Raw genomic sequence first — 25,007 nt, forward strand, 5'->3', positions numbered from 1 at the left:
ATAATGTCAGCATTAAAGAATATAACAAGTAGGGTTTCTTAAACTCAAGAACTCATATGAAAGTATTTTAAATGATGATAAAACCAGGTTTCACTGAAGAAAGAATGAAGATATATTGCATAGGTTTACTTAAATAGTAATGAGTAAGTACTAAGAGTGATCTTTCTTTCCCCTGTTGCTACTGGAGAGGGGACAAGAGAGGTCTATATCCCCCTTCCACCTGCCTTACAAAGTACTAGCTCTGGATTTGATGGTAAGGTTTATTGCTCCTCAAAATATCTGTATTTCACTGCCAATTAAGCACAGTTACATAGTCTTTCCCACATGATTTTAAAATATATAAAACTGCTTGGCTTCGCTACAGTTCTGAAAATTAGTGTCTCATACTTTCAGATAGCCTAAAGCAGAAGTTCTCAAACAGTGGTCCATGAGCTCCATTCAGGTGGTCCACGGATAGTTCCCTCTAAGGTGCGTGCCTGGGCAGCACATACAAGAGAATGAAGGGCCATGCACCTAATTAGTGGAGCAGTGCAGGCCTGGTTCCACTAATTAGGTGCCTCGACCCTGGAGAAGGTAGTGGTGGCCATGTAAGATGAGGTGGTGGCTTTGGGGGAAATTTGGAATGTGCAGGGCTGCAGCGGCCAGAGAAAGAGGAGACTTATCCCAGCTCCAGGGCTGCGGCTGCCGGGGAGAGAGGGTCCTCTTTCCCAGCCTCAGATCTGTGGCTACAGTGGTGTGGGGGAGAGAGGGCACATCCATCGCATTAGAAAGGTAAGAATACTGATATTAGAAGATGAGTTGTGTGCTTTTATTAGAATAAAAAAACGTTAATTATTAAAGGTTTTTTTTTTTAATATAGTGCTTTTATCCAAAGTGCTTTACAATAGTTAGCTATCGGTACAAACAACATTTGGAAAGATCATGAAGTGGTTCGCTGAGACCCTCAACGATTTTCAAGTGATCCACACACACAAAAAAGTTTGAGAACCACTGGCCTAAAGCATTGATTTATAGCACTGCTGCTTCAACGATAGAGTAAGAATGCTAGCCTACATTGTTCCCTTGGCTTAGCAGTGTTTAAAATTATTGTTTGGTATTTATCTTATGGTAATGTCCAGAGGCCTCAGTCAGGACTGGGGCCTCTTTGGACTTGATACTATTCATGTGTGTTTGTACATAAAGGTCCCTACCTTGTTGACACTGGTCATACCAGTGTAATTCTTGATCCAAGAATGAATGACCAGAAGCAACTCACGTTCATTTGAATGAAAAAATCCGATGGTACTGTGCCCCCAATACAATACTAGGACATTAGTTCAGTACTGTTTCCAAGGCAAAACAAGAATTCCTGATTCACTAAAACCTTAGTGAATTCTTAGGCCCATTTTTCCTTTCAGAGAGCACATCAATATCTTCAAGGCAGGAAGAAAACATCATTCACCCTGGCACCTATGAATGTGTGACATTAAAGCTCTGAGGCATAAAGATGTAAAATAATTCAGTATTGTGTTTCTGTAAGAGGTAAACACCTCATCTCAAAAAAAAAGAGCAGGTATAACGCAAAGTGAAGGGAAAAGGAATAATTTATTAGAGATTTAACAAGCCGACTAATATACATTTTTCATATATCTGTCTGATGGGCTACAATGTGTTTAAAAGCATTAGGAACCTTTAAGAATGAAGAGAATTAAGTCTTGTTTTAAAAACATTTGAAATGCTACTACGCACTGTTCAATAGTCCTGTTGATCACATTGCTTCTTCCCATGGCTTGGTAACATTTGAAAGAGATGGAACACAAAAGGAACCTGGAACATTATAAAGGCATGTTAAAAGTATAAATGACTGGAAAAATTACTGTGTTCAGTTGTCAGAAGCTTAACTGGAAAGTTGAAAGATCGTAAGATACAGAAAATTAGTGAATCATGTCTGAGCCAGCTAAATTTGGCTTACTACACACAGCATGTATTAGTTTATATTACATTTAAAAAAAAGTAAGGTTAATCTCAGAATGCTGTAATACAAACCCCCCAAGAAAATTATAGATTAGTTGCCACAAAACACTACCAGAAAGTGGGAAACAAAGGTAGCAATGAATAAAGTTTAGCTTCAGTCTTCATTACTTCATTATGAGACATTGCTAGATTTTCTGTTCTCTATTCTAAAAAAAGGAAAAAGTTATAAGAGAAATTAAGTACAGGTTGCGTCCCATAAACTGGGACACAAACTGTCATTAAATGAATGTATTACTTAAAAAGACAACGTCAAGGATTGTTTTCTGCTTATAACCACCCCATCAAACCTGTAACATTCTAACACAGTGTGGTGTTGCTATTTTTTAAAAAGGAACATCTAGGGCCAGCTCCTCAGCTGATATAAGTCAGCATAGCTCCACTGAAGTCAATGAAACAAGGCCAATTTACATCAATTCAGGATCTGGCCCATAAAATAAAGAATTTATGAATTTAGAGAAGGAACAGGGAGGAAAGGTCACATTTTGAGACTAGAAACGTTCATGGTGTCGCTTTAAGTAAATAAGTGACCTGATTCACTAACTTTCTCCCTGAAAAAGTTCCCTTTATAATTTTTTAAGTATCTTACTTATTTTAACAGAGATTTACAAAATTGTAAAAAAAAAGAGTGTAAATTCCTCCCCGCACCTACACTAAAAGAGAACTTTGAGGTATTTGAGTGCTATGGAAAACATTGCACAAAAAAGGATACAACAAGAAAGGATACACTCTGCATGACAGTATTACTGCAGTATTTACGCAGGAATGTTTCTAAAGAAGAACAGCAGAATGTGGTTTAATTTTACTTGATTCTCAGTATTGCATTTACATAACTTTTTTACTACCTATTACAAGATTGTTCAATAAAATATAGCTGTTTTGATCCCTTATCTGCAAATTAGTGAGAGCTCCACTCCCATAAGCAAGTGAGGCTCTTTACAAATCGAGGAACTATTAGGAAAATGTCAGCATTTACTGTCCCATTCATTCAGTGGTCTGCATTTTACATAAGGTTCTGTTTTTCCATCAGCTTTTTTTTTTTCTTTTTTAAATCATGCTTCCATCCAATGCAGTCTTTTAGGCTACCTCTCTCACTGGAGCCAGTAACCTTTGCAACATTAGCTTCTTCCATGCTCTCTCATATAGCTGGCATTTTATTTATATCAGAACTGTGCACCCAACCGTTCATGAAAACATTAGTTAGTGATGGGAAAGGGGAATTCCAGTCAATGAAAAGTCAAAACTGTGTATTTTTCATCTTCTGGGAAGGCATGTGCATTACAGTATCTTCATAAAGCAGAAAGTAGTAATACTTAGAATAACTACTGTCCAATAAATTTAGCTATTTTTACAGTTTAATAAAATCTGACACTAATAAAGTGCCATATAAAGTGACACTTAAATAGTATGGGTGTATCAATTTACATTTGCTGTGTATACAATTCACATTTTACAGTATTTTTATTTTACTTGATCTACAAAATGTACTTATAAACCTGAATCTCCAGATTTCATACCACAGAAACCACTATTTTGCATCAAAAGCTAGGGTACCTCAAGTCATTTTGGCTCTTGGCAACGACAGAAGAAAATATATTCAAATAAAATTAGGGTTCCTGTTTGTTATTCTTTAGCAGAAGCAAAACAATTCAAAGTTAATGAAACTCAGCCCTCCACTGTGCCACTTTGCCAGAGTTCTGTAGTGGCCAATTGTACACACAACAGTGTTATGTATTCCATGATACTTAGATACAAAAGGCTGGGTTTAAATGCAGGTGTTTTGATTTTAACTCAGTTTATTAGACTTTTAATGTGCTAACTGCAAATCTAATCCTTTTACATTGTAAATAAAGCTCATGCAAGTATGACAGCTGACTCCAAAGTACTAACTCTGAATTGACTGTTAAAAACATGATTAGCGATCAAACCAACGTCTAGTCTTTTCTGTTTATATAATTTGAATGCCAATTGAAACTTGTAGTTAGTGTAGTCAGAAACTGGACTAGTGACCCTTTTTTTTTTACACAAGGAATAAATTGGGAAGACTAGAATTCAATTATAGTACATTTTTTTTTCAGTGTTTAAAATTAATGGTTGCCAACACCCATTCAAAGAATATCTTTTTTGTTTTTTTCTGCACTTGTCACACTACATAAAATAACCTTAAAACAATGGAATAATTCAATAAAGAAACAATAGGGAACAGATCTCAAAACAAAGCTTATTTGTGCCTTTATCCCTTTTAGAATAATTTAACCAAGTTTTATTTCTTTGTTTCTTTTCAACCCATGTAAGAAAATACCTGTGAACAGCATTTGTTTTTAATTTGATAAAATCAAACAGCTAACTTTGCCAAATGGAACCAAAGCTTATTCAAAAGTAGACTACACACCATCTCAATATTGCACAAGCCAGAAGTTTCAGAGAGTGTCTTATCAACAATTCAAAAACATTAGAAATACCGTTGAAGGCAATATATAGGTTAGATAGCATGGCCTCCAGCGGACACAAGACATCTACAATAAAATGTCTATTTTAATAAATACTTCATTAGTGACAGCAGTGCTGAGCATCTCAAAACAATTTTAAGAAAACGTGCTGTAATTTTTCCATCAGAAACAGCAACATTGAAGCTAATTTCATTTCAACTAACAATTATCAATAGACAACAAATTTAAACATAAGAACTTTCTGGAGATATTTTCACTTTTTGGAGATATTTTCTCAGATACACTCAAACGAAGACCTCATCTATACTAGGAAATAGGAACATCTTTTCAAACTAACATGATGCTAAATATGCTTTTGTTGGCAGTGTGGACAGAGATCCTAGGGATAACCAGAATCAGCAAACATTTTTAATCACAACTGTCCATGTCCATAGAAAGGGCAAATCTTGTTTAACATCACATTAGCTAAAACATTTTCTAACACCATGCTATTTCCTAGACAAACAAGGCTTAAAAGGGACCTGCAATGGTGCACAGATCCCACTGATTAAACATAGGGTCACCAAAGCAAAGACTCCTTGGGAGATGCCAGCAAGGAAACTAAAGTACTATTTATGGGGTTATAGCAATGAAGCGGTAATTGCTTCCGGAGCATATACCCTGCTGGAGTATGATCCTGAGGTGTTAGACTGGCAGCATCCTATGCTCTCCTATGTATCACAATCCCCTAAAGTGAACTGCAGGGTCAATGGCCAAGTTTCTTCAAAACTCCCCCCCCATCCCACCCACACTTTTCTTTGTTGGTTTGAGGACTGAATGTCAACACACATCAGTACTACAACTTGAGGACTGGGATATAGGCTCTATGATTCTAAAAGAGAGAAGTGAAATGTTAACAGAAGTCAAAACTGACAACCTCCTTGCATACTGGCTTCCTGATAGATTTCCTTTGTTGAATTCTCCCCCACCCCCCACTATGTGCTCAAATAATTGATTTTTTTTTTTTTTTTAAATCAGTCTGAATGTTCTCTTTCCTTTCTCACTAAATCTACTTACCTTTAGCTTTGTTCTATCTTTTTCTTTTCTCTTCTTTGGAATCCTGTTTTGGTCTAGCAGATCGTGCAAATTGCTAAGGTTTTGTTAAGGACTACAAGTCCAAAGTATAAGTGATAATTGTTAGCAAGAAGCCAGAATCAATGAGTAGAGAAATACTAATTCACTAGAAGGTAAATAAAACTTTGGAGAATGAATGTTTTGAACGTATACGTAATATGTATGTACTCAATCCAACTTTACCTCTTACTCCAGTCACATGAAGCTACACTTACCCTTTCTTCAAATCAAATGGAACTACTTCACCACCACAACACTTATCTGCAGTTAAAAAGTGGATTATTTGCTGTGTGATCCATGATTTAATTGGCATATATTAACTAAAAAAAACCACCTCTGAATTTAAACTTGTTACATCACTATTTTTTTTTTTTAACCTGAATATAAACTTTGGAAAGGAACAGCTTGTTGATTTGTAAAGAGTTTGAGAGTGAGTCAGAATCTTCCACAATAATGCCCCTTATTCTGCAAACCAACACTTACACACTTGCATAACTTTAGTCAGTGGGGCTACTTATGTGAATGAGGTAGCACATGCATAAGTGCTTGCAGGACAAAGACATAAGTGGTGATTTTATTTTCAATCTTAAAGTTATTCATACACATTTACTCTGTCTCAGAATGAAAGTCTAACCTGTAAAGTTTTAAATTATCACTGAAGCAAATGTGAATTACATGTAATTTTAATAAGAAATATCTATTCTTTTCTATAGTTATTTATGAAATACAGTGAGTTTATAAGACAGGAAGCAAGAATCTCAGTAACTGACCTAAATTTAAAAGGCACTAAAATGAAAATGTTCAGAAAAGGATACAACCACCATGGGCTTTTCAAACAAAACATATCCATTTACTTCTTTTAAGGCTTTGGTAGCTGATTTTTCATTAGGGAGGCCAATAAAAGCCTGTCCTTTCATGCGACCTTCTTTCATCAAACGTATATCAAACCTAGAAATAAAATTGGGAAAGCAATGAAAGGTTTACCTCATCACCACCACAATTTACAATCGGCATAAAACGTCACATGCTGAAAGTTGAGGAGCGAATGGAAGTGGCAGCGATACCTACATTCTGGTACAGACAGGGTTATGTCATGAGACACTGATAAGTTTGTCTGGAAAAATATTCTAGCAATTTGTCAAAAATCACCATTAGAAGGCAGGACAGCAAGTTGCTGTACTACTACAACAAATACCGCATATACAACCAAACATTTAACAGATGAACAAGCACCTAGGACTTCAATCATTACAATGCTGTACACTTTGGCCAATCCAGCAACACCAGAAACTGGAATTCGGGTCTGTGTTCTAAAAGGCACAGTACAGGGTCTTTAGACCCAGATGTACCACTCCACTCAGTAGGTGGAAGTTGTGCGCATACTGAGTATATTATAAATGTTGCAGTAAAAAAAACCTATCCAGTCCTTCCCTACTGTTATGCGGTAGGTGTAAAAAAATATTCTGTTAATAGGTACACCACTTCCAGATAAAATACTTAAGCTGGGCATTTTGTACTGAACTGTAACTTAAAAAAAAAAAAAAAAAAAAAACCCAAAACACACGTTTCCACCACTTGCTAACTGCAAACAAAAAATTTCTACTCTCCCCTAACAATTAAAATTTTCAGGCCAAAATGATTTTCTCCGCCCAAAATTAGAAGCAGACAAAGGGGGCTCAAAATGACTGCAACTTCAACTGTAGTTTTCACTATTGCTGTAAAAGTTAGTGCACAGTTTAATTTTACCAAGAATTGAAATAACTTACATAATTCGTTCAGTTTCTGATTGAAAGTCAACATATCTTCCAAAAATAAACTTGAGATCCTGAAATTAAAATGGGTGTGTAAGGAAAGACAGCAAACAAAGAAAAACAGCAAGACATTTTCATAAATCCTTACTCACCTTTTCTTGAACTTGTTTTGACAAATTCTTCACATAAATCCTGCAGTTTGGATCACCTGGCTCATAGTTTTTGAAAATGGAAAGTTTTTCCATTTCTTGACCAAGACAGAAAGATGGGGAAAAATAATCAATATGCATGTTATATGACTTAATAAATCTTCATCTCACAGCTTTTTAAAACCTCATTTAAAAAAAATTATACATTGTAACAAAACCAAATATCTTACAACATAAATAGTAAATTACAGACTATGTAACAGTAATGTAACTTAATATTTTAAACAAAATATCAATATTTTTAAATGATTGATTTGTATATAATAGTTAGAATCTAAAGAAAATACCTCCTCTAGAAAGTCTGCCTTTTTCCAGTTCCCTTCTAGAAACAAATTCTGATGGTATTTCATCATCATCTTCATCATCTTCTTCTGTGTCCTCTTTATCATTAGAGCTAGGAGCTGGGAAGATCTTTCCAAATCCTGCATTAGTTATTTCTTCTGCAGTTGCATAAAGGTCTGAAAGTTGAATACAATATTGTACTCAATGTTTGTAAGAGCTGATTCACATTCCAAAAGAAGGGGGAAAGGGATGGACTGCAAGCCAGAAAATCCTGAAGTTTTAGAGGGGTTAAGTTCTGAATATAAGTCAAGATAGAAAGGAATTTTAGTACATACATAATGATTATTTGTCTTTTGCAGATGCATGAAGAACAATGTGTCCTAATTCCTACTTTGACAGAAGATGTCTGCTTCATATAATGCTCCAGCATTTACTTTAGTGGAGAAAACACCTTTCAGCAAGACCCATTCTTCCCTCTTATTATTATTACGCTGTTTTATAAGGTTTTTTAAATTCTCATTTTATATTCCATAAGAATATCTACAGGAACTTCATAATATTGGGTAATAAAGCAATAAGAAATCTTTATGCCCCAGCACTATAAAGACAGTGGGGCAATATGAGCAAAGTGCACATTGGGGCATTACAGAAACTGACAACTACAGGAAGGCTGCTCTCTTCAAAGATCTGAAAAAGAAGCTGAAGCACACACCAAGTGTCTTGAAATGCCTCTTTACCCCATGTGAAGTCTTCAACATAATTTGTAAGATTGTTAAAAAAGTTAAAACATAATTTGCTTCAAAAAGACAAAGATACTAAACATCTTGTGTTGATGGGGCAATCTTAGAGCCTTAAAATCCCACCCCCATCCTGCATTCTGAATTGAAACTGAACAGAGAGTCTTGTAAAAGACAGAATTCCTGAAAAAAGTGAAATTTAAGGCAGCAGGTTTAGTGACATGCTACACTATGGTGAGCAGAGTGGCATTGCTATGGCACTGTAGCTATGCCACCATAATGCCATAGCATAGATGCAGCCACACCGATGGAAGAGGTTTTTCCATCGCAGTAGGAACACCATGTCTCCCAGAGATGGTAGTTTACACGAGGTGTTAGGTCAGCACAGCTCTTCACCTCTGAGCATTGTAGCTATGTCGACCCAAAATTTGTTGACCCCCCAAAAAATATGTCGACCCAAAATGTGAGTTTTCTTTTAAGGAATTCAACCCTATTGACCAGGCCTTAAAAATAAACCAGCACTATTTACAGAGCTGTCTTTCTCCAAGTCACAGAATATAAAAATATTCAACTCACATGTTATGTTGTCATCTTGCCTGTTCTTTGCATCTTTAAATATTTCAAATTATTTAACAGAAGAATTTAAGGATAAGCATTCTTACCATTGTTTTGGTCTCTCTCTAAGCTTTTCTGAAGAACGTCCGGAATGTCTGCAGAAATTTGGAACTTAATTTTTTTATGACCTACAGATTGTGGCTGCTCAAACACATCCGAAGGTGATAGTGTAGGGTGCAGATTACTGTTTAAAACAACAATATGTCGATTTCACTTGAAGTTTAAATGGTCAATGGAACAGGCATGGTCAAACAAAATATATGCATCTTTTCCAACTATATTTCATGCTGTTTACCGTTAGCACAGTAGTTTTCTGTTTCCAAAGCAATTTTAAACTTTAGACAACTTTTTGTGGGTTACATGTAGTTCATTAGTGATAAGACATGTTTAGTTGCCAAACAGCAAAAACAAAGACCAGAGATAACCTTACACTACAGGTAGACTCGCATACAAAAGAAAATTGTCTTAAGAGAAATATTAAATGGAATAATATGAGGCACCACCAAATGCACTTTCTTAAAGACTGAATGCCAAGAAAAATAAATTAGGCTTGTTTTGTGTCTCTATATAAAGGAGGATTGAAAAAATATTAGTTTTTTTAAAAAAAGCTTAGCTTCAATCTTAGGCTCAAAAATAGATGAATGCTTCTAACCATGAAAGGAGTGAAGTTCTGGAACAGTCTTCCAAAGAGAGAAGTGGGGGGAGGGGGGGTGGAAACCTAAATTGTAGCATAAGTTTACAGAGGGGACGCTATGATAAAGTTGCCAACAATGACATATAGCCCATCCATGACTGCTGGAAATGGGACTCTAGATGGTGAGGCTCTGAGTTATTACAGAGAATTCTTTCCCAGGTGTCCAGCTGTTGGGTGTCACCACATCCTCAGGGTTTAACAGATCACCATATTTGGGGTCGGATAGCAATTTTTCCCCAAGTCATATTGGCAGATACCCAGGGGGAAGAGAGGGGAGCTTGCTTTCCTCCGCAGCATTGGATGCACTAGCTGATTTGATGTAGAGTAAATGGTGGATTCTCTGTAACTCAAAGTCTTGATATCAAGATTTGAGGACTTCAGTAACTCAGTCAGAGATTATGGGCCTTTTACAGGAGTTGATGGGTGAGGTTCTGTGGCCTGCAATGTGCAGGAGACCAGACTACATGATAATGGTGGTCCCTTCTAGCCTTAAAGCCTATGAACCTTTTATATTAGAAAACAGGTCCTCTCTTGGCTGGAAGATTCTCTCATGAGTGGAGAACAAATGATATAATGACATAACAAAAACTAAGAATGAAAGTGTTAAGCAAATGATTAGCGAAGCAGACTGTATAAAATTGTTATTTGGCTTCAATGACTAGTTAACGTTTTGTGTAAAAGACATCTTTGTTAAATATTCAGCACCAATATCCTTTCAATTAGAGTGCATGAGCGCATGTTAACTGTGCTCTCAGATTCCGCAAGGACCCTTCAGCAATACTACGGAAGAGCAGACTTGACACCCCTGATGTTTCCAGGGCTATTTCTAAACCAGGATTTAAAGGTGTGATGTCAGATCATGTTAGCTAATTCACTTTAACTAACGACATGTGCAATTCTAGTAAAGAAAGGGCAAGCTGTACTTTAGCAATCTGTCAAGTTAAAGCTTAGGCTCTCCCCTAGGCATTAATTGCACTATTTTGGCACATACTAAAGTACAACTTGCCTTATCTGAATTAGAATTTTAGAAGGTGTTAGACCAATTTAGTTGATACTGTTTAAGTAGAAAAAAATATTTTAAACCACAATAACCCCTGCAATCCACCCTCCTTTTATCTTAAAGAAGCAGAAAAGGGCACAGCACAATTTTTGAAAAAATATTTTGCAACTCATCTTTAACGACCAATTTCTTAAATCACCAGGACAAAAATAAGTCTAGACTAGTTTTTCCTCAAGCAAGCCAAGAAAATTAAGTGATTTTTTTCTTTCCTTCACAGTTTTCTATTAGAGCTCTGCAAAAGCAGAAATGTCATATTATTTAAACAAGTCACAAAGCAAAAATATTAACAAGTGTCCTCTGCTATTCTAACTCAATATAAAAATGTGCCATTTAGTTTTCTTCACATGTGCAGGGCAAAGTGAATATACTTGTATAAATACATTTTTAAAACAGTTGATTGTCAGGAGATCAAAATATTACTTCTGTTTCTTAGGGACACAGTGGAATAAAATTGGAGATGCCAAAGCATTTAAACAAAATTATTATTTTCTGTATTTTCATATTTCTACTAGAGATGGCCTAGCCTATTCAGATCCATGTTCCAGCCTTTAGCCAGAATCGGTAGAGGAGCAACCTGAGGTTCTGTTCAGGTCTATTTCAAACCTGATATAAAACAAATTGATAGAAAAACAGATATGGTAGGGGCCAGAACAATAGTCTCAATAAAGGGTCCACATCTGTGGAACTGGCTTGAGATCAGGCAAAGCTCAAGTCTTGGAGATTTCAGAGCATGATACAAGTGTCATCTGTTCATGGAAGTTTTAGTAACAATTGGAAGGGATCACCTACAGCACTTCATCTTGCAGTAAGACCCTCTGTATTAAAGGTTCTGAGGTAGAAAAATAAAAAATTCTGAGCAAGGCACTTTTTTGTGATTACTCCTTACACTCAATACACGATGAGCACTGCAGAAATACAAATAATAATACAATACCTGTGGGGAGCAGATGTGGGAGCATTCAGCAAGTCTTTTATCTTTTGCTTTTTTCTCACACTACGCTGCTTTGTGGATATTGGTCTTTTAGGCTGAATAGTGGCTAATTCCATCAATTTAGTCATTCTAAATTGGAAACACAATAAAGACATCCAAAACAGTTTAGTTTTTAATCTAGAGATGCCATTTTAGAAATGTAGCCTCTTATTTCTGACCAGAACTTCTGAAACTCAAATGTGTTGAACTGTTCTATTATATCCCACAAAACATTTGTGATATACTAGCAGAATGCAGCTACACATTACTTATTATACAGTAAATAATATTACTGTAGAACATTTAGATTGATGAGAACGTGGATTATTAAACTTAGAGTAGTACTCAGACATGAGGAAAGAGTGTATAAAAACTGCCTAAATCGTTCACCAAACTAAAAAAAGGTAAACTTACAAGAAACAGAAGTTTCATTACTATCTTATGACTCATAAAAGGAAATCTTTACTCAAAGCTACGTTTAAAGTATTTGTTCTAATTAAGTTTAGTTAAATTCTTCAATCCTTCAAGGAATTTTAGATACTTTTAAATTGGAGGCAACAGATTAGCAATGGGAAATATTTTTAAAGACTGCCCTAAAGGCCTAATCCCACATAATACATGGCATAATGCATATAATACACAATCAATGTCTGGCCTTGTAAGTCAGGCAAGCCCTTGACACCAGCTTCAATGCAGGATAATAGTGGGGTGGAGGGATAGAGAAAGTCAGCTTTCCACAAATGTCATAAAATAAAAGAGCCAATCCAAAATCAAAAGCAAGTGGCACAGCTACTTAATGAGAGGAGAACACATGCAAATGAGCTTTGCACCTCCTGCATCATATTCAGCATAGAGCTCTGTTAATTCCCCCACATATGGGACTGAACACTCAGCATGCAGGTGGGTAGAAAGCTGACATCAATTTCAGAGCATAGATGAGATTTTCTGTCTTTCCCCTAACAGATAAGAGATCCACCCTATTCAATAGAAATTTTGGAAGAGGTGGGAGAGTACAAGTGTACGGAAACTAGTCATGTTAATTTTTGAGCCACATGGCCACGTTCATCCTTGCCCTGACTGACTTTCAGAGGAGTATTGTCAGCCTTAGGGAGAATATTAAGAACTGCAGCTTCTTTAAAATTTATGTCTGGAAAGGCCACCTACATATTAGAATAGCTGGGGCTATTCAGTCACAATTGTTGGAGCTTCTGTGGGCCAGGAGGCACAGAGGCTGATTTTGGCTGGATTGAGACCTACAAGAACAGCATCCCCCCCCCCCCCCCCCCCCCCCAAGCATAATTGGTTACTGATTATATTTACAAACCTCTCCTTTTCTTCCTCATCAGCACTTTCATATTCAGATTCTTCTCTGCTAGATTCCTGATCTTCCTCTTCTTCAGGCAAAGGAGGCTCCTCTGGAGGCAGTGGTGGGATAGGTGGCGGCGGCACAGGCGCTGATAAATATTCTTCATACTAATCAATGAAAGACATAAAATCGAAGTCTTTAAACACTCATTTTGGAAAAAAATGTATGTTTTAATTTCTTCTGCATAAATAAGAAGCCTCAAATGTGATAAACTGGAAGATGGCAAAGGAAACTTTTCAAAACAAGATGTTTATTGAGATCTATCTACCCACTCTTGACAAATTCAGTTTCATGAGGATTTTACATCAAACAATTCAAACTCAAAAATAGTAACAAAATACTTAATTCTTCAAATTAAAATTGGGAGTGAAGGGTGAGGGAAAGAAAAGATGAATTAGAGCACTTCAGAAACTGAGGAAGGAAAAACAGCTAGCTTCTCCAGAAGTTTTGCTTTTCCATTCTTAGTTTTGCAGACTAGAAAGGAGCATAGTCTGAGCATATGATGGGAAGCCAGATGCTCTCAAATTCTAATCTTAGCTATTATGCTGAATCTCCTCTGTGACTCTGAACAAGCCATAAGCTCCTTCCCTCTGTAAAATAGGGATAATACTTACCTACAGGTGTAGGAAGGATTAGTTATCCATTACAGAGATGAAATTACTGTAGGAATATTATGAGCAGTTTCCTGTCAAAATAACCTCAATCTGATAGGATTCCCAATGCACTTTACTGTAAAGCTTACAACCACTTGGATGAACAAACGTGGGGACAGTTGCACAAAGTGCTGAAGTCTATGCAAATGAAAACATTAAAGTACTGAGCAGCTTCTACTGAGAACTGAGAGACTGAGTCTTTTGAACTGTTACTAATCTTTACCTGATCATAACATTCCTAGTATTTGATCCTGTCCTATAAGATGCAAAGGATAGTTTCAAAAATATCAGGGAAAATTCACTGGTCTGCTAAATTTACTGTGCATCATGTAACCTCCTGAAGAAACTACCCTCCCAATCCCTGAAAAAGCAGAAGGTGCTGGTGTGCCAGGGCAAGCTGTGGGATGTATTGGACCCGAGCTTCCTTATGCCTGATCTTGCCAATGGCATAACTTACAGTAAGCCCTCCGCAGCTCCAAAATCTGCTGGAGACAGGGTGCTAGCTCCCTGTATCCAGACATAGTGGAGAACTGGGGCCACAGATTTAGGTCCTTCCTCCCTTTTTCCCTTCATAACACCCCCATTAAATCCTAGAGCCAAAGTGAGTGATTATGCGGTTTTCACATCAGCAGTCAGAATCTCATAAGAACTCTCTACGAATGCATAGATCAAAGAACATTTCATGCAATAGACTAACCATGTGATATTCAATTGATTTTCATGTTTCCTATAACTATTACAAGATATTGTTTGCACTACCATAATCTCCATTTTAATGCCCTCCATTATTTTTGAAATATTCTGAAGATATTACCAAAAGGTCACAACACACTGGTTTTCATCTCATACTGTTGGAAAATTCAATTTTCCTTGCAACAGAAAATAGACATACACCTGTTTGGAGCCCATGCCAACACATCCAACAGGTGCACAAGTGTCTAATCAACAGCAAAAACCGATGAACCTCCTAGGACAAGGCACACATCTTAAATGTAATATACAAAATTTCTTACCATGGGTGGTCGAGCAGTAACTGGTCCAAACGGTGGGGGTAGATTCATTTTATTCATAAGGTGCAGCACCTGAAATAAAAATTAAGTAACAAATCTCTTTATAAACAAACTAGTTCTTTGGCACAGTACTTTCTAACTCTTTAATATGACTTTTTAGTATTCTACTCAATTGTAAATCATACAGGTAAAAATATACAGACTTTTACAACAGCCGTGTTTGTTAAATGCGGAAATGTTATCAGTACAGACGAGTTACTGTTATCAGTACAGTACTCAGAGTTACAAACACTTTGGTAATGGAGGTTGTTCGTAACTCTGAACAAAACTTTATGGTTGTTCTTTCAAACGTTTACAACTGAACATTGACTTCATACGGCTTTGAAACTTTACGATGTAGAAGAAAAAAGATGCTTTCCCTTTTTTTTTTTTAGTATTTTACATCTAACACCATACTGTACTGTATTTACTTTTTTTTTTGGTCTCTGCATCTGTCTGATTCTGTACTTCCGGTTCCAAATGAAGCGTGTGATTGACTGGTCAGTTCGTAACTCTGGTGTTCGTAACTCTGAGGTTCTAGCATATAAGCTATTTGCAATCTTCAATTTCCACTCCACTAGTGTCTAAAGGGGGTGTCTTTTTGCAATTATTTTCAAATAGAAGTATACGTTAAAACGCAGTACAACTATAATAAAAACAGTTACTCTTATTGTTATTTTTGTTTTAAGTACTTAACACTTATATTGTAATCCATCAGCATTGGTACTGTAAATTAGTTAAGTACCCTGGGTGAGATCCCTACTTGTGTATACTGGTGTAGCTCCCCTGAAGTCAGAGCTATGCCAATTTACACCAGCTGAAGAGCTAACCCCATATGAAGCTTACCTTACGAAGTTAACATTCCACTATGAAGAAATAAAGACTAAAATTAAAATGTAGCTAATGAGTTAGCAATGGAAGCCAGACACCTGACAGTGGCTAAGTACAATTAACACAAAGGGTTTGCTCTGAGCCACTTTACAGTATTGGGTACCAGAGTCAAAAACAGTACAAAGAAATTATCCAGTGGTGTCTTCAATGCTAGTGAAATTACATCCACTTCTTGCCAACTAAATCTTCTCTATATTTATCTCAACTTATTTAATAGTAAAATGTTAACTCATAGCACTGGAAAATCAAGTCTTAATTATCCACAGGAACTAAAGTAACAGCAGTATTCTATAGGATAATAGCTACTATAGTACGTGTTACTTTAAAAAAAAAAAACAAGGAAAATATTGGTATTTGACTTGTATTCCTTTACTTTTCTCCTTCTTCACTTACCTGTACATAAAATTTAGGCACGCTTGCTAAGGCATTTGCTATATTTGCTAGGATTGTACTTGAAGGCGGTGGATATAGATATTTGAGGCAAGAGTTTATAGGAAAGGTTAGCCTGGGAAAAAATAAACATTGGAGAAAATTTTAAAAACCAATAAACCAGCAGCAACATCAAATAATCTTACATTACGTTAAAATATGCTAACCACAACAAACTCTAGACAACTTTGACTTTTCTTTCCTCAGTTTGTAACAATTACAGTGCACGCCCCCCCCCCCCCCAGCCCCCCCCAATAAGCTGTGTGTGGTTACACGTCCATCTTAAATCTCCAACTCCACTAACCCATATGCACATATTTACATTATTAAAACATTAAGTAAGTATTTAGAGGATAGGAGGCTAATTCAGTAACTATACTATGCCAAGAATATAATAGTTAAGCAGCCAAAGAATCAGTACTTACCCATGGCTGGGAGCAATTCCATTCTCTATTTTAGGACAGCTTGGCTCTTTCCGTTCTCTCTCTTCTTCCACTGGTTCTTCTGGCCTGAAAAATAGATTAGTATTAATTAAAGTTGGGCAAAACTCCATGAAATATGTAATACACAATGCCTAGAAGAAGAGTTTCTCTTGTAACATTCATAATTTATTTCAAAATACAATGGGTTAGTCTACTGGCCTTTACAACTTTTGTAGACATTGCTAGTACTGTAATTATAGCACCTAGACCTTTAAGACTTGTCCTGAGCTCTTTAAAAAAAAGAAATAAATTCAGAGTTAAATGCAAAAATGTCATATTACCTAGTGCTTGGAGGTTTGTACAATACCAAAGTATAACATTATGATTTGAGAAATATTTCAGCCTTATTTCAATTTCTCTTCTTTTGTGTGTACAAGTCAAATGTTTATTTTATTCTGTGGTTGATTTTAATTTTATGTAAACACAAATTTGACAGACAAAAGCTTTTTATATATTGTATAATGTAAGTAGTCAGGCAACCAGGTAGTCAGATCTATTCTGATTTAAAAATTCAAAATTATATCTTATGACCTGAAATCAAAAATTTAGAATTTTTAAGTCTTTCATTCTTTTACCTGATCCCCTTATGTGTCTTTGGAAATGAAGTATTATATGAAAGATTATAAAATGAGACCCAAACTACCACACTCCTTGGTTATATACTTACAGATTTAGAATGAATGGGGCTATTTTGAAGAATAATCACACATTTTTGTATTGTATTGAAAATTTTAAAAGTAATTTGATAATATGAATTAATCACTAAGGCCCAAGCCTGCAAGGATCTCCATGAAAGGGAACTGTGCACTTGCGCAGGAGTTCCTCACAGGACTGAGGCTAGTACAGTCAGATTCACAGTGGAAAAGGGCTCAGAAAACCTCCCCACACTGCTATGTGCTCTGTTACAGTCCCACAGAGAATTGTACACCATGAGCTATGACAAGTGAAAGATATTCCATCCCTAACATATGGGCCTTGTGTGGGAACAATGGATAGCACATGTGAAGATCACTGAAGGACTGGAGACTTACTCTGCAAGTGGAAACCAGTGGGTCTACACATCAATTACGGCAGTGGTTCCTAAACTTTCTCCTCGGTCGCCAACAACCCATGGGAGCGCTGGGTGAGGTGGAGAAGGGGCCCAGCTTTCCACTCCTGAGTGGTACTGTGACCTTATATGCCAGGTCACAATGCCCAAAGCAGGAAGCTGGCCCATCCCCAGGAGCCACCACTGTGGGGTGAGTGCAGGGCAGGCTCACTCTCCAACCATCCCTCTCCTTCATGGATTGCACTCTGCACCAGACCTGTGACCCATCTACAATCTTTCCATGAGCAACTGGTGAATCAAGACCAACCATTTGGGAAACGCTGGATTAGGGTACTATTCTATATAATGGTGGCACAACTGGACCTGAAGTCAGTAATGTGGGCAGGATTTGGGCCCTCAGTCTAGAGATCTATTATTGTTCTTACTGTAGAAACTGAATTCAAATATGTTAATGTTTTTAAATGGACATGTTTTATTTTTTGACTGAAAATAAATGACAATTAAGATATTGTGAACACATTTTAAAAATGGTTTTTCTTATTGTTATGGTCAAAGTTATAAAAAACTCTAAACACGGAAACAAGCTATTATGCACATACATACCTTTTATTTTTCTCTGAGAGTGAAGGTTGGCTAAGAACGTGAACATTGTCTTGCTCCCTTGCAAATTCAACAACTAAAGTGTGGCCTAAAAGTCTCAGCTGATGTAGTCTTGACAATGCCTTAAAATAACCACAATAGCAAAAAAGAATATGAAGATTCAGTTAAGTTAATAAACATAAATATTTAAATACATTCCAATAAAAATAATATTTTCATCATTTTTCAAGGCTCAATTTTTCTTCCTAACATACTGCCCCTTGCCATTTTATTATATAACCTGGTTTTCACCTAAACTTCTACTATATACAACAGAACAAGCAGAAGCCTACCATAACACTTGCCAACCTGGGTGGAAGTTGGTTTTGGAAAGGGAAAGACATTAACTTGTATTAATTTTCTGATGTGCTAAGACAAGGCTGTCAACAGTCAAAGATTTAGTGATTACATGTTTTATTTTTAGCTTATAAAGATCAAGCCTCTTTGGTTATAGCAAGTTATTTTTGAAAAATGTTGATATTGTATAGGAAAAATGACTCCAGTATCAATATTAGTAACACACTCAGATATCCTTCAAATAAGAAAGCAAAATTTAATTATTAAACCAAAATCTATTCAGCTAATCTGTTGCTCTCCATGTAGAACTTAAATATTCTATATTTATTAATAGAACAATGATTAAAAATAGACTGATAGAATACCTGGAAAAATCATGATATGATAGCGTCTAACCAGTACAGTTTCTGCAAAGGTAAATCAGCTCTCACCAATTATTAGAAGTCTTTGAATATGTCAACAAAGCAATGAATGAAACAAAACCAGTTGACATAATGTACGTAAACTTTCAAGAGGCCTTTGAGGGTATGTATGTCTACACTGCAACACAAGCCCATGCTTGAGGCCAGGCTCAGGCCTAACCCCCTTTGCGTCTACACTGAAATTGCACTAACCCAGGGCCTAAGTTCCTTCTAAGCTGCGCGGCCGAGCAGGGGCCCAGGGCTGCGGCGGGGAGAGATGCCTCTCCACCAGCACAGACCTGCCGTGGCCGGGAGAGGGGCCCCTCCCCGCCGGCCCCAGCGCAGACCTGCCCTAGACTTGCGGCAGCCGGGGTAGAGGAGCCCCTCTCTTGGCCCAGGTCCGACGAAGGTGCCAGGGAGAAGAGCCCTTCCCTTGGCCCAGCCCTGAGCTGCTGCAGCGAGAGAGGGTTGGGGGGGGGGGGGGGGGGGAGAGAGTCCTCTCCCCCCACCGCAGCCTTGGGGCAGCCTGCACTCCAAACCCCTCATCCCTGGCCCCACCCCAGAGCCTGTACCCCCCTGCATCCCAACCCTCTGCCCCAGCCCCCCCTGCACTCTGAACCCCTCATTTCTGGCACCACCCCAGAGCCTGCAGCCCCAGCCAGAGCCCTCACCCCCCATTGCATGCCAACCCTCTGCCCCAGACCTGAGCCCCCTCCCACTCCAAACCCCTTGGCCCCACCTCATGAATGTTGTTATGTGTCACACATCACCTCCATATTGGTGCACATAACAAAATTCATTCTGCACATGGATGTAAAAAATTAGAGGGAACACTGCCCAGGGCTCAGACCCAGGGTCCCAGGACACCACCGGGGTGGAGGGTCCAAGCTCAACTTAAGGAGAGACCCAGGGCCCAAGCCCTATTGCTTTGCAGCGCAGATACAGCCCCATTGACTTGGGTCCCAGGAGTCAGATGAAAGTATCCCAAAATTCCATGTGACAATTTCCTTAGTCCTTTCTATCCCAACCGTCTACAATCCACTCTATTAAAAATGGAAGCCACCCACCCTTTGCAAATGGCAGCAGCTCAGATCAGCATTCACCCATTTTCTTCTGATCACTGATCTGCAGGCACACTATCAGAGAACCTTCTCGGTTTGCAATGGAGTGCAATCCAATCAAACCTTTTGCACAGCGAGCTGCTTCCTGGTTGCGTGCAGGGCAGGCAGTAAAGTTTTCCCACAGTGCACCATGGTTAGAGCGCTAGAGCAGCCATATTTTGTGGGGGAGAGGGGACACTAGGGACTCTGGGATATGGTTACTTTGACTCAGGTCTGTGCCCTGCACTGTGGATGCCAGAGTCCTAGGTTTGAACCTGGGTTATAAAAGTCTTAACCTAGGGTTAAAATACAATGTAGACACTCAAGAACAGTGCACCCAACACAGTTTAGTGGACTCAAGTCCCAGTAATCCTGGCTTTAAGTTGCAGTGTAGACGTAGGCTGTGAAATTTCTTCCCCAGAGGCTACTAAAGAATCTAAATAGTCATGTGGCGAGAGGGAAAGTATTGTCATGGATCAAAAACTGTCCAGGGAAGACCGAGGAACTTTTAACCAAGCTAGTCAACACAATAGCAGAAGTTGAATATTAATAATTGTAAACTACTCACTCACCTTATAGGATTCTAACCATATCAACTCAGAAAAATACGGAGCCCTCTACATACTCTATTGTATTGTACTGGTTGTAGATAGCATGGTTCAAATCTCATTGCATACAAAACAATGCTCTAGAACCAAGATTCCTGAACTGTGAATTTATGAAGCTCTGGCAAGTCAGCGAGCCTGTATTTTGGTGAGCAACTAGAGTTGATAACTAACATTTTTGTCACATTTGTGGCATGATAATAAAGAACAGCAGAGCCACTTGCAGCCAAGTCACTATTCAAATGACACATTCAACATCACTTTCTTGAAAATTATAGTATGCAGCGTGGCCTAAAACTGGATTCAGAAGAGCTGGGTTCTATGTCTAGCTCTTCCTCTGGTCAGCTGGGTGACACTGAGCAAATCACTTCACCCATCTGTGCCTCAGTTTTCCCAACTGTAAAATGGACATAATGAATATTACCTCCTTTTCGGTGGAATATGAGATCTGCCAACAAGAAGTGCTATATAACATTATTATTACCTCTCTATCTTGTTTACAAGGTGCCTATCAACATGGCAACATCCCCGCTCTTATCAAAGTAGGACAAAGATTTTTTCAGGGTGCAGTCCTGAATGTGCACACATCACCACCTGTGAAGTCCTTTAGCAGACATTCTAGCAAACGTTCAGTTGTAGTTGCACATACACTTTTATGTTTGCTATAACCAAACCTGTGATATAACAGTGTTTTTTTTAGTCTGAATAGCATGCATATACTTGAAAGAAGTTTTACTCTACTTTATTTTGGCATTTGTTTTGCATCTTTTTCCCAAACTCCCAATTTTGGGAGATCCAGGAAATGTTAAAAGTTAGCTGGAAACCATTTGCTAAAATATTTAATGAAAAGCCCAATACAAACCTTTCCAGCTGAATTTTCATTGGGGAAAGTAGCAAAAGCTGTATGTTTCTGGAAAACAAACAATTATTTGTCTGTTATAGTTATTTTTAAGATCAGAGTATGAGAGATCTGAGACATATAAACAAACTTTTGGACTACAGTTTTTCCCCCAAAGATTTAGCACTAGAAATTACATTTAAATTAGATTTTAAATTATAAATGAAAATTTCAAAGTTAATGAATTATTTGCAGGTTTCAAGTTTTCTGGTTTTTAGTCTACTAAATGTATGTTTAGGACAAGAGATGGATGATCAGGGAGTACATGGCTCACAAAAAGGAACAAGAGGGAGGAAAACAGTCAGCTCTGTGTCCATGAAGGCAATGGAGCTCTGCAAAGAGGTAGAGGGTTGTGGGGAAGAAGTGAAGAAGATTTGCCAATGTAAAATTAAAGCATGCTTAGTTTGTGGCCAAGCAGATACTGGGGAGGTTTATCAAGCCCTGATTTTCACATGAGTATATCATCTCTAAGTCATCATAATTGTATATTAGACATATTTTATGATATAGGCTTTTCTAGTGAATAAAATCCAAGTCAACAGTGCCAAGTGGTGGAACATCTTCATCAAAGTAATTCTTAAGAACACTACTTTCCTGTTACAAAGGCAACATCACACCTAATGCTATGTTCTGAAATTTGGGAGATTTTTCTGCTTATTTTCTAGTATAGATGATTTACCTCTTTTTCCTAAGTACAAGCCACTTGTTCCAAAGTACCGCCTCAGATTTCAAATCTGAAACAAACTATCATTTAATTAATAGTTTAGACTTCAGCCTAAAGTTGTATTAGTTGGCATAATTTTATATGTATATACTGGAACCAAATTTTACTATAGTTTATTTTGGCATTTGTTTTCCATCTTTTTACAAAGATCCTGCAAACATTAAAAACACATACTTAACTTTATTTTCCCAAGTAGCTCCAGTAATTGAATTTTAGACTGAGGTTTAAACATTATAGTCTGTTATAGTGAAAAAGCATTAAGGATCTAACAGAAGATAATAAAGAAAATTTACATTTCAAGATGACAGACCAAGTATATAATAGGGCATTTACTACATCCCGGATTGAGCCCCTCTATTGTGGAATTGTCCAACATAAATTAAGTGCAGGCTTTTAAATCATCTTGCAGTTTTTTAAAAACAATTTGGCTTTGTCACCTCTAACCAACAGTCCACACATCTTGGATGTCTGGGAGATCTGACGCATCCACTTGCACCATTATAATAGGATTTTGTAGTGACAAAAATTAAGTTAGTGTTTGAAATACTTTTATTTAATATAAAGGCCATTCTCAGATTTCTGGTTCAATGGGGTTTGACAACTTTTAACCCCAAACTGGAATCTCTGTTTTTCTCCTATAACCCTGAAGGCTAACCCCACTATACATCAGTAAAAACTGAAGTTGTGTGGTTATTTTCAGAATGCTTTCATAATAATATTGGGCATGGGAATCATATTGCATAATTTTGGTGTATTATTTAGGGTTGAATCAAATCTTCTGTCATCCATTTATCATTGTCACAACAAAAGCTTGATCCTGAAATAAGCTCTATGTGGACAGACCCCTGCATCTATCTGGAGGCCCACTGAAATCAACTAAGCTCTGTGAGAAACCCAATCGGGAATTTTTCAACATGTTTTGAAGTTATGGGAACGTAACAGTTTCAGCAAAACTTTAGCTGGGTCCAGGATGGAGAGGTGGGAGGATGCCCGAGAATAACCTGGCGAAAGTGGCGATAAGGGAGGGTGCTCCGCTGCACTGTGGGAGACGCAGGTTCAAACCCCTGTTCTACTAAGGGAGCTGTTGCTCGCTGTCCAAATTACATATGCAGGGACTGGTACCTGGGTCTGTAGCCCCAGCGCCGCCGAACCCCATACAGATCTAATTCTGCAGCAAACAGTTGCCAAGAGCCGGGAGGTTCCGCCTCAAACATAGTTATTACGGAGCGGCGCCGAGGCGGCCGGACAAGAACAAACGCGTCTCTGGCACCAAGAAAGGGGAAGGAGAGGCCAGTTCTCCCCGCGGGTCAGCACCCCGCCCCGGCTCCCTTGCGGGGGGGGGGATGCCGAGGCTCTTGTCCTCTCCCCGGACCGGAGACGGCCCTTCCCCACCCCCTCGGGGGCCGAGGCTTCAGGGGAACGACAGGAGAGGTGGAGCCTCCTCTCGCAAAGACGGCGCCGCCCGAGCGCTGGAAGAGGGGGAGGGGCTGGGGGTAACCTCACAACCTGCCCCGCCCGTATCAGACGCTACGGGGTCACCCTCCCTCGGGAACCCCGCCGGACGCGACCCCCCCTCCCGCCCGCCCGCCCGCCCGCCGCCAGGCCGCTCCCGCTCCCGCTCCCTACCAGCCGCCCCTGGTCGGACAGGACCCGCACGGACGCGGCCCCGAAGTGCCTCAGCAAATCCTCCTTCTCCGCGGCCGTCAGGTCGGCGGGCAGGTGCCGCACCAGCAGCGTCCGGCTCCGCCGCCGCCGCCCCACGCACGGGGGCCCTCCCCCTGCCGCCGCCTTGTCCTCCTCAGAGCCGCCAGGGGCCGCCATGCCGCGGGGCGGGGGTGTGGGACCCGGGGTCGGAAAGGCCGTGCCAGCCCGGCCGCGACACCCGGGAACGGCAGCTACAACCCTCGCGAGAACGCCGGGGGTGAGGGGCGGGGAGTACAAACCTCCCGAGAGTCTCTGCGCTTCCGGGTTGTTCCGGCGCGCGCCCAGGCTGCTCTCGCTCGGCTGACGAGGGGGCGGTCCCTTGGGAGGCGGGCACGGAGCGGAGCCTGGGCGGGGCTGCAGGGGTTCCGGGGCTTCGCTCCCCTGTTCCCCAGCCTGGCGAATCGCGGCTGTGGCTGGCTCGCTGACTCCCCCTGCGGGCGCGGTGCTGCGCTGCGCTGCGCAGTACACGTGGGTCCGAAGTCACTTCGCTTGCAGAACGCGTCCACACGGAGCTGTTCTGGGGCAGCTTTGCTCCGCACAGTTATCAGCTGCCCTGTGTAGACACGCCCTCCGCGCCGCCTGCTGGCTGCTTGGCGCTGAAAAATTAGATCAGCCTGGCTGTGTTGCCCAGACTGTGAAGAATGTTGAACCCTGTCCGTAGCTGAGTCTCCTACTTAGGCTAACCGAACTCCTGAGGTTCTCCCCACGGGACACAAGTGATCCAAGATGGATTCCAAGGGGGGGGGGGATTAAACATCAGTGTGCACCACACTAAATCACTGTCTGCATGTGTGCAAAGCAGACATAAGTACCAACCAGGTATTGCCTGC

At 39.2% G+C, this 25,007-nt stretch overlaps 1 protein-coding gene across 2 annotated transcripts; it reads right to left on the minus strand.

The window, feature by feature from the left end:
• Window positions 1-1,565: 1,565 nt before the first annotated feature.
• RNPC3 (RNA binding region (RNP1, RRM) containing 3) lies at window positions 1,566-24,399 on the minus strand. Of its 2 annotated transcripts, none has more exons than XM_037906500.2 (15): window positions 24,100-24,399; window positions 21,714-21,761; window positions 18,413-18,531; window positions 16,705-16,788; window positions 16,244-16,355; window positions 14,924-14,992; window positions 13,216-13,364; window positions 11,856-11,981; window positions 9,215-9,351; window positions 7,821-7,991; window positions 7,477-7,571; window positions 7,340-7,398; window positions 6,389-6,521; window positions 5,517-5,589; window positions 1,566-1,806 (listed from the first exon to the last, which is right to left on the minus strand). In XM_037906500.2, the coding sequence occupies exons 1-14, from the start codon at window positions 24,292-24,294 to the stop codon at window positions 5,530-5,532; spliced, it is 1,557 nt and encodes a 518-aa protein (XP_037762428.1). In that variant the 5' UTR covers window positions 24,295-24,399; the 3' UTR covers window positions 1,566-1,806; window positions 5,517-5,529. The 2 variants fall into 2 exon arrangements, with proteins under 2 accessions (XP_037762428.1, XP_037762427.1); XM_037906499.2 differs by having other exon boundaries at window positions 1,566-2,781.
• Between the last annotated feature and the right edge of the window lie 608 nt (window positions 24,400-25,007).

The sequence above is a fragment of the Chelonia mydas genome, chromosome 8 (genome assembly GCF_015237465.2).
Source record: "Chelonia mydas isolate rCheMyd1 chromosome 8, rCheMyd1.pri.v2, whole genome shotgun sequence".
NCBI lineage: Eukaryota > Metazoa > Chordata > Testudines > Cheloniidae > Chelonia > Chelonia mydas.

What these genes read in the sequence shown, in the direction of transcription:
- RNPC3 (XM_037906500.2), bottom strand. Translation starts at nt 24,294, where the DNA reads ATGGCGGCCCCTGGCGGCTCTGAGGAGGACAAGGCGGCGGCAGGGGGA. An exon ending in TGCCTAAATTTTATGTACAG is followed by an intron (nt 14,993 to 16,243) that starts GTAAGTGAAGAA and finishes TTTTTATTTCAG; the next exon opens with GTGCTGCACCTTATGAATAA. An exon ending in TCAGAAACTGAACGAATTAT is followed by an intron (nt 6,522 to 7,339) that starts GTAAGTTATTTC and finishes TTTTATTTCTAG; the next exon opens with GTTTGATATACGTTTGATGA.